This window comes from Heterodontus francisci, unplaced genomic scaffold (genome assembly GCF_036365525.1).
Source record: "Heterodontus francisci isolate sHetFra1 unplaced genomic scaffold, sHetFra1.hap1 HAP1_SCAFFOLD_567, whole genome shotgun sequence".
NCBI classification, from domain to species: domain Eukaryota; kingdom Metazoa; phylum Chordata; class Chondrichthyes; order Heterodontiformes; family Heterodontidae; genus Heterodontus; species Heterodontus francisci.
This window is the reverse complement of record NW_027141328.1, coordinates 107787-122500: the sequence shown is the minus strand read 5'-3', so window position 1 is coordinate 122500 and position 14714 is coordinate 107787. Positions and strand designations below refer to the sequence as shown.

Genomic DNA, 14714 nt, shown 5'->3' with positions numbered 1-14714 from the left:
TGGGGCCCTATGCTCTGGAATTCCCTCCCTAAACCTCTCCGCCTGTCTCTCTCTCTCTGTCTCCCTCTCTCCCCCTCCTTATCTCTCTTTCTCTCCCTCTCTACTGTTCTCTCTCTGTCTCCCTACCTCCCTCTCTCCCTCCCTCTCTCTGTCCCACTCTCAAATGCAATCTCCTTGGGCCCTACAAGCCACCAGGAAGGAGGTGTATATGTTTGGATGAGGGGGCTGGCGGGAGGGGAAGGGTTGGCGGGGGTTGGAGGGGGGCGGGGGGGGGGGGGGCGGGGGGGGGACAGGAAGCAGAGATGTCAGACTGAAACAGGAATCGAGCTGGCGGGTGATGCCTTCCAGATGCGAATAGCCCACTGGTCCTCGCCGGATCCCGAGGCGGTTTGGTTGCACAGTAATGCACCACCTTGTAAAAACGGGGGCTCTGGGCCGGGGATGGGGGTTGGTTGCTGGGGGGAGGGAGGAAGGGGAGCGAACTTGGGGGAGGGAGGAGGGGGGAATCTGTTGGCGTGTGACTCAGGGGCAAAGTATTTGCAGCTTGTTTCTGTTTGCTCAGTCCCTCCCCGGGCTCTGCCCTGCTGGGCACAGTCCAGGCAGCTACACTGTCAGCCTCTAACCACTCACACCAGTGCTCTCGCACTCAATAGATTTCCTAAATAGGCCTGGAAGCCCTTTGTGAATCCAACAGCTTCCTCGCCCACAATCAGGTGATGGGGGAGGGATTACCGCCTTATTTTACCTTCTACATTCCAAGGAACTATCACCACTCCCTAATTTAGGAATGAAAAAGGGGGCAATCCGGGAACAAGACACCAAGCTGTCGGTCTGTCTGTCCGTGTCTCTCAGACTCTCTGTCTGTCTGATTCTCTCTGTCACTCTCTCAATCTGACTCTCTTTGTCTCTCTCTCTCTCTGTCACTCTCACTTTCTCTCTCTCTCCCCCTCACTCTGTCTCTCTCTCTGTCCGCCTCCCTCTCTCTTTCTGTCTCTCTCTCTTTGTACGTCTCTTTTTCTGACTCTCTCTGTCTCTCTGCCTCTGTCTCTCTCCCTCTCTCTCCCTCTGTCTGTCTGTCTCTCTCCCTCTGTCTCTCTCTCTCTGTCTCTCTCTTTCTGTCCCTCTCTCTCTATCTGTCTCTCTCTCTCTGTCTCTCTCTCTCTGTTTCTCTCTCTCTGCCTCTGTCTCTGTCTCTCTCGTTCTGTCTCGCTCTCTCTTTCTGTCTCTCTCTGTCTCTCTCTCGCTCTCTCTGTCTCTCTCCCTCTCTCTGAGATTTATGAGGCCATTAAAGCTGATTCTCACACAGTCTATACAAGGCTGTGCAGCCCATTCCTGGGAACAGATTTGTGACGTGTTCAGCCGCCCTGGTCAACACGATCTTCCCCTCGCCCTCCACAGCATCAGCAGAAACTGTTAACTCAGGAATGGAGACTGGTTCCCCCTCCCCTCCCCCTGCCTTCCCCTCCCCTTCCCCTCCCCTCCTCCTGCCCTCCCCCTCCCCAATCGCCTGCCCACCCTGCTCCTCACACTGGATCCCATCTTTCAACTGTACCCAGTCAGCGGGCAGGATTGTCTGAGGCTGAACCACACAATGGAACTCACTCGAAACCCCCTCCCCGAAACCAGTCACTGGGCACTGTGCACAGGGTACTGGACATTGGCCACTGGGAACTGGACATTGGTCACTGGACATGAGACACTGGGCATGGGGCACTGGACATTAGATATTGGACACTAGGCACTGGGCATTGGCCACTGGGAATGGGACATTGGTAACTGGACACTAGGCACTGGACACTGGACAGTAGGCACTGGACATTGGGCATTGGACAGTAGGCACTGGACACTGGACAGTAGGCACTGGACATTGGTAACTGGACATTAGACACTGGACACTAGGCACTGGACACTGGACAGTAGGCACTGGACATTGGTAACTGGACACTGGACATTAGACACTGGACACTGGTCAGTAGGTACTGGACATTGGGCATTGGACAGTAGGCACTGGACACTGGACAGTAGGCACTGGACATTGGTAACTGGACATTAGACACTGGACACTAGGCACTGGACACTGGACAGTAGGCACTGGACATTGGTAACTGGACATTAGACACTGGACAGTAGGCACTGGACATTGGTAACTGGACATTAGACACTGGACACTAGGCACTGGACACTGGACAGTAGGCACTGGACATTGGTAACTGGACATTAGACACTGGACAGTAGGCACTGGACATTGGTAACTGGACATTAGACACTGGACAGTAGGCACTGGACATTGGTAACTGGACATTAGACACTGGATGGTAGGCACTGGACATTGGTAACTGGACATTAGACACTGGACACTAGGCACTGGACACTGGACAGTAGGCACTGGACATTGGTAAACTGGACATTAGACACTGGATGGTAGGCACTGGACATTAGACACCGGACGATAGGCACTGGACTTTAGACACTGGACTTGAGACACTGGACACCAGACAGTAGACATTAGGCATTGGTCATTGCACAGTGAACACTGAACACTGGACTTTGGACACTATCACTGTATACTGAGCAATGGACTTTAGACACTGGACAGTGATCACAGGACAGTAAATACCAGTCACTGGACATGGGTCACCAGATAGTAGACCATGGACACTGGACACCAGACAGGAGGCATTGGTCACTGGGTATCAGTCACTGGGCACAGGTCACTGGACAGCGGACAGCAGACAGCAGTCACTGGACATGCGACAGTAGGCACTGGTCACTGGTTGGAGGTCGCTGGTCACTGGACAGTGGACACTGGACATTAGGACATAAGAAATAGGAGCAGGAGTAAGCCATTCAGCCCCTCGAGCCTGCTCAGTTTCTTCATCGATGTCTTCAATACAGGTTGTAAATAGATGAGGCCCAGGCACTGATGCAGCTGTTGGAAAAGATCAGCTAGGATCTGACTGAATGGCAGAACAGGCTGGAGGGGCTGAATGGGCCTCCTCCTGTTCCTGTGTAACAGGCTCGAGAGGGGCTGAATGGGCCTCCTCCTGTTCCTGTGTAACAGGCTCGAGAGGGGCTGAATGGGCCTCCTCCTGTTCCTGTGTAACAGGCCCGAGAGGGGGCTGAATGGCCCTCCTCCTGTTCCTGTGTAACAGGCCCGAGAGGGGGCTGAATGGGCCTCCTCCTGTTCCTGTGTAACAGGCTCGAGGAGGGGCTGAATGGGCCTCCTCCTGTTCCTGTGTAACAGGCTCGAGAGGGGCTGAATGGGCCTCCTCCTGTTACTGTGTAACAGGCTCGAGGAGGGGCTGAATGGGCCTCCTCCTGTTCCTGTGCCACGCACTGGGTGATATGAAGAACACCCAGCTTGGAAAATGGAGCTCGGATGCTGAGGACACTGATGGAGTCTGCAACGAGATGGCGGACGGTCGAGGCAGGGAGGATGAGGGAGGAAAGGAGTCCCACAGCCACAAGGTGTTTGGGAAGGTGTGAGGTAGAGTTGGAGACAGGGACAATGATTTCAAAGCAGTGAGGACACAGAGGTGCCAGAAGAGAATTGATCCCATTCAGACACAGATAGAGACAGAGAAAGACGGAGAGAGACAAACAGAGAAAGGGAGAGACAGAGAGAAAGCAACAAAGAGAAACACAGAGAGAGAGAGACAGAAAAACAGAGAGAGAGAGAAACAGAGAGAGAGAGGGGTTCAGAGAGAGAGAGGCAAAGGGAGAGATAGAGACAGCGAAAGAGACTGAAAGAGCAGGGGAGAGACAGAGAGAGAGAGAGATGGAGAGGGAAAGGGAGGGACAGAGAGGGAGTAGCAGAGGGAGACATGGAGAGAGAGACAGAGAGAAAGATAGACGGAGAGGGAAAGGGAGAGACAGAGAGGGAGTGACAGAGAAAGAGATACGGAGAGAGGGAAACAGAGAGAAAGAGAGACAGAGAGAGAGATAGAGAGAGAGAGAGAGAGACAGAAAAAGAAGGGGAGAGACAGCGAGAGAGACATGGAGAGAGAGAGAGAGAGAAAGGGAGAGAGACAGAGAGAGAGATAAAGAGAGAGAGAGAGAGAGAGACAGCGAGAAAGAGAGAGAGCGATAGAGAGGTATAGAGATACAAAGAGAGAGACAGCGAGAAAGAGAGAGAGTGATAGAGGGATAGAGATACAAAGAGAGATGGAGAGAGAGAGGTATGACAGAGAGAGATTGGAGGCTGCAAAAAGATTCTGCATTTCAGTAGCGCCTTTCCTCACCTCAGGCCATCCCAGAGCACCTCACAGCCAATGAGAGAGGTTTGAAGTGTGGTTGCTCTTGTAATGTAGGAAGAGAAAGTTTGAAGACAAGTGACAGGCTCCAGGGACTTGCTGGGGCTTAATTCAGAGAGTTGCTTTTTCCAGCCGCTCAGTCCAAATTCACCACATAGTTTGGCATCATTTTCATAAACAGCAGAGAAGTGAAATGGCTGTTGGAATCTCATTCCTCCCACTTACTGTCGAGACAAGGCTCTAGGAGACAATTCTTATCTCCTGGAGGCCCACTGGCCTTCAGTTACTGCTCCCTCCCAGCCTGTTGCTAGGGTAGGCCAATGAAGGCCTTTACAAGCCAGGCCGAGGGATGAAGGGCGGGAGGAATGAGGGTCCGAGTTTAGCCCTCCTCTACCATTCAGTCCTTCCTCAGCCTCCCTCTACACTGTCCTCCATCAAACACTCCCAGGACAGGTACAGCACCGAGGGGGGGGGGGGGGGGGGGGGGAAGTTAGATACAGAGTAAAGCTCCCTCTACAATGTCCCCCATCAAACACTCCCAGGACAGGTACAGCACGGGGGTTAGATACAGAGTAAAGCTCCCTCTACACTGTCCCCATCAAACACTCCCAGGACAGGTACAGCACGGGGGTTAGATACAGAGTAAAGCTCCCTCTACACTGTCCCCCATCAAACACTCCCAGGGCAGGTACAGCACGGAGGTTAGATACAGAGTAAAGCTCCCTCTACACTATCCCCCATCAAACACTCCCAGGACAGGTACAGCACGGGGGTTAGATACAGAGTAAAGCTCCCTCTACAATGTCCCCCATCAAACACTCCCAGGACAGGTACAGCACGGGGGTTAGATACAGAGTAAAGCTCCCTCTACAATGTCCCCCATCAAACACTCCCAGGACAGGTACAGCACGGAGGTTAGATACAGAGTAAAGCTCCCTCTATGCTGTTCCTCATCAAACACTTTGCTGCATTGTGGAGTTCCCGAGAGTTGGTGCTGGGGCGGAGGAGGGGAGGGGGGGAGTGGAATGTTTGTGAAAACGCGTAGTCCGGTGTTTTCCAGAGAGCAGTAAAGCAGGAAACCAGGATGGGGAAAGGGAAATGGGTGTATAGCTTGACCTGGCTGAGCGAACAGGATGTGGAGGCTGTTCCTGGAGTGATTTACTGCACCTCCGTCCTGTTGTTCCACTCTGTGAGGATTCAGCGAAAAGGGACGAGTGTGCCCAGGAGAGAGGGAGGCGCCAGGGTTGCGGAGAACTGCTTGCGGAATCAGCCTTGCAGGCCCCTGTCCCCAGCCCTGAGGCTCCTCCAGACCGCTCGGGCCCAGCTCGCAAACGGCCATTGGCGGCCGAGGGCTGAAGGCCCGAGCTGGGCCTCAATCCCTCCGGAGAGGGGGGGGGGGGGGGGGGGGGGGGTGCCTGACGGTCTCCGGCGCTCGCGCCCCGCAGGCTTTTACCTCGGGCCTACACCCCGGCGGAAAGCCTTGACGCTCGTATCCTAGCAACGGCAGGGCGGTGCAGGGCTGAGCTGGGCCTTGTCCTTTCTCGCTTGCTTTCCCCGCTGTCGAGCGCAGCCCTTCCCCCCCCCCCCCCCCCCCCCCCCCACGCCCACAGAAACGCTAGCACGGAGCGGATGGCCCGAGCACTCGGGCAGCCGGCCAACGGGAATCAGCGCGCGCTCGGGCAAAGCGCGGCCAGCTGCATCAATGTTATCATTCTGTTTTGCAGAACAGCAGCTGTAGATCCAGGAGCATAATGATGGGAGTGATTTTCCTCTTCGGCCTGTTTTACTACTGGTATTTTACCGAACACCTCACCCTGCAATGAACAAGGTAATCCCGTTTTCATTCCTACCTCCCAACTCGCTGCGTCTATCTCCGGTCAGTAAACTGAGGTGGTCCAGCAGCAGGGAATGGAACGCTGTCCGCCATTGATACGACCGAGGTGGGAGGAATGCACTGTTAATTCAGTCCCACCTCTCCACAGGTCACAGCATATCAACAGATGTTCCCACTTTCTGAAACAGTCAAACATAGACTCTATTTTTCCCCGGAATAAAGCACACCTACCAGGTTTCTGCAATAAACAACAAAATTGTCCGTTTATTATAATACAAGTCTTAACCAGTAATGAAGTAAAACATACATCAAACTGAAATGTTAAAACTCCTTATTAATCCTAGCCCCTCACGCACGCATACATTCACACCGGTTAACTGGGAAAAAATAACAGGGATTTTAGTTTACCCCCATGACAAAGCAATAGTAGGAATAATTATAAAAAAAACACTTAGGCTGAAAAGAAGGTAGAAAACAATTTCCTTTGTGTTGGTTTGGCATCCCAAATGCCCCACTGGGATCTTCCTAGAACAGTTCTGTCCAGGTGATGTTGATGATCAGTTTGGGTAGGCTTCCCAAGAGATGCGACTGCAGAGCCTCCAAATGGGTCTTCCCAGAGGAAGGCAGCAACAAAGGTTTCAGTTCGCACACATTTGATGTGGGTTTCCTTCGAAGATGCAGGAGTCCTTCAAACGCAGGAGGAAATGGGAATTTGCCACATTGGAAATACAGGGTTTCTTTTCAAGAGAGACAGATGAGCTGTCTGCTCCTGGCAGGCAAGAAGCAACTGGCCTCTGTTAACAGTTCAAATTGAAACAAAGTCTTTCCGGAAGTCAAGTCTCTTGATGTTGAGAAATCTTGGCCTGTCACTCCTTTGTAAACAACTCTCCAAGTCAAAAACAGCCCCTGCTGGGTTTTTATTTGAAAACAGATGGCTTACAGTAACTGTTTAGAGTTCAGACTGAGTCCAAACAAACTGGAGACCTCCTTTTCCAAAAAATGAAACACCCAGAGTTCCAGCATCTGTTTTCAGTTTTAAAACACAAGTTCTCAAAATGTAACAAAACGAAAACACTCATAACACCGTCAAACACTCTGAGGACAGGTACAGCACGGGGTGAGGCACAGAGTAAAGCTCCCTCTACCCTGCCGGAGCCCCAATCTCAGGGATAGTTTTTTTGGTGGTGGGGTGGGGGGAGGGGGGGGGGGGCGGGGGCGGGAGATGTCTCAGGACGCCAGAAATTAAGCTGTCCCTGGGCCCCAAGGAGATACAGAAAGCAGAGGTTACATATGGTCTGAATAGAAAATGTTCTGGAGCTGTCTCCAGGCGGGAGGTGGAATTGATGCCAAGCCATGTTAAACTTTTGGGTTGGGTCCCACTAGCAAGTTGTTTGAAGCTGCCCAGAGGCCAGATGAGGCAGAGGGAGAGAGCGAGAGATAGAGAGAGAGAGAGGGAGGAGGCCAATAGGCCTCAGCAGCACTGAAAGTCAAGTCCCAGAATTGGGAGAGTGGCAAAATCCTGGTCCTCAACCCATCATTCTGGCTTCCAGTTCCAGTTATAATTTAGCACACTCGCTGGGTGTGTCTATGTCCTGGAGGTTGTTTTCTGGTTTTTTCTGAAGGAATTGCAATGACTGATAGTGTGACACTCCCTCAGTACTGACCCTCCGACAGTGCGGCACTCCCTCAGTACTGACCCTCCGACAGTGCGGCGCTCCCTCAGTACTGACCCTCCGATCAGTGCGGCGTTCCCTCAGTACTGACCCTCCCACAGTGCGACGCTCCCTCAGTACTGACCCTCCGATCAGTGCGACGCTCCCTCAGTACTGACCCTCCCACAATGCGACGCTCCCTCAGTACTGACCCTCCGACAGTGTGACGCTCCCTCAGTACTGACCCTCCCACAATGCGACGCTCCCTCAGTACTGACCCTCCGACAGTGCGGCGCTCCCTCAGTACTGACCCTCCGATCAGTGCGGCGTTCCCTCAGTACTGACCCTCCCACAGTGCGACGCTCCCTCAGTACTGACCCTACGGCAGTGCGGCGCTCCCTCAGTACTGACCCTCCGACAGTGCGACGCTCCCTCTGTACTGACCCTCCGACAGTGTGACGCTCCCTCAGTACTGACCCTCCCACAATGCGACGCTCCCTCAGTACTGACCCTCCGATCAGTGCGGCGCTCCCTCAGTACTGACCCTCCGACAGTGCGGCGCTCCCTCAGTACTGCCCCTCAGACAGTGCGGCGTTCCCTCAGTACTGACCCTCCCACAGTGCGACGCTCCCTCAGTACTGACCCTCCCACAATGCGACGCTCCCTCAGTACTGACCCTCCGACAGTGTGACGCTCCCTCAGTACTGACCCTCCCACAATGCGACGCTCCCTCAGTACTGACCCTCCGACAGTGCGGCGCTCCCTCAGTACTGACTCTCCGACAGTGCGACGCTCCCTCAGTACTGACCCTCCCACAATGCGACGCTCCCTCAGTACTGACTCTCCGACAGTGCGACGCTCCCTCAGTACTGACCCTCCGACAGTGCGACGCTCCCTCAGTACTGACTCTCCGACACTGCGACGCTCCCTCAGTACTGACCCTCCGACAGTGCGACGCTCCCTCAGTACTGACCCTCCGACAGTGACAGAGAGGCTGAGTGCCTTGAAAGGCTAGATGGAGTTGAGCGGGAGGCTGAGGCTGATGAAGGGTCTGATAGAGCAATTGGTGGTGAGGTGGGGGTGGTGACCCAGGTCAGTGCTGTGTTGTAACTCTACCTTTTCTCTGTCATTTTCCTCCCTCAGGACACCCCCCCCCCCCACCCTGCACTCGCTGGAGACGAGAGGAAGCTGCGGACCACGTCCTCCCATTCTTTCCACCTCGCATCGCAGGACACCCCATGTCTTGTGTCTAAGCCTGGGCCTGGGATCCCGGCCTGCCTGCGGCTGAGCCTGGGCCTCAGTTGAGCCTAGACCTGAGCATCTGTTGGAGCTTGGGCCTCGGCTGAGCCTGTGCCTGGGCCTGCTTTGGAGCCTGGACCTAGGCCTCAGTTGGAGCCTAGACCTGGGCCTGTGCCTGGGCCTCAGTTGGAGCCTGGGCCTCAGTTGGAGCCTCGGCCTGGGCCCAGCTTATTACTTGCTTTTGATCTTATTTGAGCTGAGTCCGAGCGCCAAAGCAGAGTTTAGTGATATTTGGCCACCCCTGCCACCCGACTTGGCGAAAACCGTCTCCTGCTTCAGCCTCCGAACCGCTCAGGAGGTGTTTCCCCGGGTGGGGATGTGGGGTTTACTCCCCTCTGCCTTTCCTGCAGCACCCCCTCACCCTAATCCCGCCACGCACGGGCGTCTAAAGCCCCACCGAGGAGGCAGTCAACGGAATTGGCCCATTACCTGGGCCGATCCCCTCCCCCCACACCACCCCCCCGCCCGTTGCCCAGAGCCCCCGCCCCATGGCGACCAGGCCGAGAGAGGGAACTCGGTGGGGCCACCCCTCTCCCCCCCCCCCCCCCCCAACACCCCCGCACCACCTCCACAACCTTAACCTTCTCCTGCTCGCCCGCTTCTTCACCCGCCGGGGAGCGCCGGACTGTTCTCTTCTTTCACCTCCCCCCTTGTGCGCCCGTGTCTTCCCGGAAAGTTCTGGAAGGGAATAAAAACCTCGCTTTTAAACAAAAAAAAACACGAGTTGGAGTCGGTTTGTCGTTTTCGAAAGGAAGGTGCCGGCCTACGTGAGCTCAACACCTCAGGGCAGCCCGAGGCACTTCCAAGCCGGCGGCGGTGGAGGGGGCGCGGTGGGGGGGCGGGGGGGAGTTCTTTCTCCCAAGGGGTGGTCACTGAGATGGAAACGCGGCGGCCAATTTGCGCACAGTAAGATCCCACAAGCGGCATCGTGATAATGACCCACAGGCGGCGCTCCCTCAGTACTGACCCTCCAACAAGAGGCCTCGCGATTGGCGGGTGTGAGGTTGTCGGAGCCCAGGCGGTTGGCACTACTTCCCACCCACCCAGTTTCAGGGCAGTTTCTCTCCAGAACGACACCGGGGCCTGAAAGGGTGACCGTACCAGGCTGCTGTGGGGAGGCATCGATTGGAACGTTTGACCTCAGTTTCAGAGATTCTTGTTGGCTTAGGGGATTAGGATGCAGACCCAAGGCAGCCGAGACGCAGCTAAGAATCAGATCTGGAGTCACGCGCGAGGTGGTGATGCTTCCCACAGTGGATCAGCCATTGAAATGGCACACCTAACAAAGGCGAATGGATGCCCAAGGCCAGCAGCTGCCAGGCAGACGTGCCCCATCTAGGCCAATTGCGTCACCACTCACCAATTAAACCCTTCATCGTTTCAGTGTAAGCAATAGGCCAGGTTAATTCTCCTGCAGAGCAACACCAGAAGATGTCTGATATATCCCACACCCTTCCCTGTAACACTCCGATATATCCCACAACCCTCACTGTAACACTCTGATATATCCCACACCCCTCACTGTAACACTCTGATATATCCCACACCCTTCCCTGTAACACTCTGATATATCCCACACCCTTCCCTGTAACACTCTGATATATCCCACACCCCTCACTGTAACACTCTGATATATCCCACACCCTTCCCTGTAACACTCCGATATATCCCACACCCTTCCCTGTAACACTCTGATATATCCCACACCCCTCACTGTAACACTCTGATATATCCCACACCCCTCACTGTAACACTCTGATATATCCCACAACCCTCACTGTAACACTCTGATATATCCCACACCCTTCCCTGTAACACTCCGATATATCCCACAACCCTCACTGTAACACTCTGATATATCCCACACCCCTCACTGTAACACTCTGATATATCCCACACCCTTCCCTGTAACACTCTGATATATCCCACACCCCTCACTGTAACACTCTGATATATCCCACACCCTTCCCTGTAACACTCCGATATATCCCACACCCTTCCCTGTAACACTCTGATATATCCCACACCCCTCACTGTAACACTCTGATATATCCCACACCCCTCACTGTAACACTCTGATATATCCCACACCCCTCACTGTAACACTCTGATATATCCCACACCCCTCACTGTAACACTCTGATATATCCCACACCCTTCCCTGTAACACTCTGATATATCCCACACCCCTCACTGTCACACTCTGATATATCCCGCACCCTTCCCTGTAACACTCTGATATATCCCACACCCCTCACTGTAACACTCTGATATATCCCACACCCCTCACTGTAACACTCTGATATATCCCACACCCTTCCCTGTAACACTCTGATATATCCCACACCCCTCACTGTAACACTCTGATATATCCCACACCCTTCCCTGTAACACTCTGATATATCCCACACCCCTCACTGTAACACTCTGATATATCCCACACCCCTCACTGTAACACTCTGATATATCCCACACCCTTCCCTGTAACACTCCGATATATCCCACACCCCTCACTGTAACACTCTGATATATCCCACACCCCTCACTGTAACACTCTGATATATCCCACACCCCTCACTGTAACACTCTGATATATCCCACACCCCTCACTGTAACACTCTGATATACCCCACACCCCTCACTGTAACACACTGATATATCCCACACCCCTCACTGTAACACTCTGATATATCTCACACCCTTCCCTGTAACACTCCGATATATCCCACACCCCTCACTGTAACACTCCGATATATCCCACACCCCTCACTGTAACACTCTGATATATCCCACACCCCTCACTGTAACACTCCGATATATCCCACACCCCTCACTGTAACACTCCGATATATCCCACACCCCTCACTGTAACACTCTGATATATCCCACACCCCTCACTGTAACACTCTGATATATCGCACACCCCTCACTGTAACACTCTGATATATCCCACACCCCTCACTGTAACACTCTGATGTGTCCCACACCCTTCCCTGTAACACTCTGATATATCCCACACCCCTCACTGTAACACTCTGATATATCCCACACCCCTCACTGTAACACTCTGATATATCCCACACCCTTCCCTGTAACACTCTGATATATCCCACACCCCTCACTGTAACACTCTGATATATCCCACACCCCTCACTGTAACACTCTGATATATCCCACACTCTTCCCTGTAACACTCCGATATATCCCACACCCCTCACTGTAACACTCTGATATATCCCACACCCCTCACTGTAACACTCTGATATATCCCACACCCCTCACTTTAACACTCTGATATATCCCACACCCCTCACTGTAACACTCTGATATACCCCACACCCCTCACTGTAACACTCTGATATATCCCACACCCTTCCCTGTAACACTCCGATATATCCCACACCCCTCACTGTAACACTCCGATATATCCCACACCCCTCACTGTAACACTCTGATATATCCCACACCCCTCACTGTAACACTCCGATATATCCCACACCCCTCACTGTAACACTCCGATATATCCCACACCCCTCACTGTAACACTCTGATATATCCCACACCCTTCCCTGTAACACTCCGATATATCCCACACCCCTCACTGTAACACTCTGATATATTGCACACCCCTCACTGTAACACTCTGATATACCCCACACCCCTCACTGTAACACTCTGATATATCCCACACCCCTCACTGTGACACCCTGATATATCACACACCCCTCACTGTGACACCCTGATATATCCCACACCCCTCACTGTAACACCCTGATATATCACACACCCCTCACTGTGACACCCTGATATATCCCACACCCCTCACTGTAACACCCTGATATATCACACACCCCTCACTGTAACACTCTGATATACCACACACCCCTCACTGCAACACTCTGATATATCACACACCCCTCACTGTGACACCCTGATATATCCCACACCCCTCACTGTAACACTCTGATATACCCCACACCCCTCACTGTAACACTCTGATATACCACACACCCCTCACTGTAACACTCTGATATATCCCACACCCCTCACTGTAACACTCTGATATACCACACACCCCTCACTGTAACACTCTGATATACCACACACCCCTCACTGTAACAGTCTGATATATCCCACACAGTTAGAGAAACGTCCAAGCCTGTTTGTGAAGAAGATACTGAGACTAGGAGGCTTTGGTGGAGACTGTTATTGCCTGTCACAGAGCTTACTTCTCCACTCCTAGCAACACCCAGCCAGTGCTGGCCCTTCTTTATATATACATCAGAATACACTTAACTAATCAACACCTGTTCACCCTACTACCTTCAACTCTGAGGGATTTAACACCCATTAACAAAACCTATTAGACACCAACAGATTCCCCTCTTTGCTTTAAATTAATTACTTACATGTAAAACTAAAAAGGACAGAGACAAAATGCTGATACTATATTGTATTCTATAGGAAAACCTTTCTCCGATCACCCCTTATATAAGAGTTCCTTTTGTTACGACCTGGTGAGAAAGGGGTCTAGGGGTCCCTTTCAGCCTTTACCAGGTCTTACCATAACAGGGCTTCATTTTAAACACACTGTGTTTTCAGCTCCCCCTTGGTGAATCCTTGTTCACCGCTTTCCAATTATATGGCAAAGAAACCAGCACAAACAGGCTTTCTTAGGTTTCAAGAAGAAATGTTGAAATTTATTCAACTTAAACTCTAATTCGGTTAACGCCTACAGATACACGACGCTTCCACACTGGTGTGCATACGCGATACATTCATGCAGATAGAGACAGAAAAGAGCAGAAGAAAAATAAAGAGGAAAGGTCTGAGGCAATTTCTGAAAAGTTTTTGTTACGGTTCTTCGAGCTCACTGTAGAATCCTTGATTGCAGGTAGATCCTGCTTTTCACTGGGGCCCAGTATTCTTCTTAAACCTTGTTCCCTGTAGGAGACTTTTCTCTCTTGGGGCTCGTGTGTCTTCAGTGGATTCAGAGGCTTGTGAGAAAGAGATGAGAGCAGGCAGACAGGAGAGATCGTCTCAGTCCAGGAGGAAACAGTTTGTACAAATTCCAAAAAAACGCAGGTTGCCCAGCAGGTTAGTCATGTGACCAGCTGGTTTGACCATGTTCTTTTGTGTATTCGGCCGTTTTCGCAGCCAACCTGGAATGCGAGCTGCCCCGCCCTCGCTGTCTGGTGATCAAAAGTCCATTGTGGGTTGAATGTCAGGGAATGGCTGCTTTGTACTTCCAAACACCGTCTGTTAATATGCAAACCTCCCTCCCAACCACGGCCGATCTGTTTAACAAGTCCTCCCCTCACTCCAGTAACAGTTTAAAATCAATGTTCATGACAAAATTAATGTGCCTCATTCTTGGTGGGGGTGGGGGGGGGCGGTAGGGGCCTCGCTTGATACTCGATAAATACATAGCCATATCTATCGCTTCTACCAGTGCAAGTGCCTTTTAACTTTTAACTATCCTCTTTATTTTCTTCGATTCCCCGAACCCTGTTGCGCTCGACTAACCATCGGGAACATTGACGTGGGAGGCGTCACTAAAAACGACTAATTTCGTCTCTTCGGGGTCACCCAGTGATGTAAATTTGAGTACTTCGCCCAACAGTCGATTGTTTCAGCATGGCATTCGATTCCAATACATCATAGCGGGCATCCGGC

The 14714-nt window shown here is 52.4% G+C and overlaps 1 protein-coding gene across 1 annotated transcript in view; it reads left to right on the top strand.

The window, feature by feature from the left end:
• The window catches only part of LOC137362792 (mediator of RNA polymerase II transcription subunit 15-like), a 746543-nt gene extending 736801 nt beyond the window's left edge, over positions 1–9742 (top strand). Inside the window, exons 10-11 of the mRNA XM_068027037.1 lie at positions 5978–6081; positions 8883–9742. Coding sequence (XP_067883138.1) covers positions 5978–6076 — 99 coding nt within the window. The 3' untranslated portion in view covers positions 6077–6081; positions 8883–9742. The remainder of the gene's footprint in view (positions 1–5977; positions 6082–8882) is intronic.
• The last annotated feature ends 4972 nt before the right edge of the window (positions 9743–14714 follow it).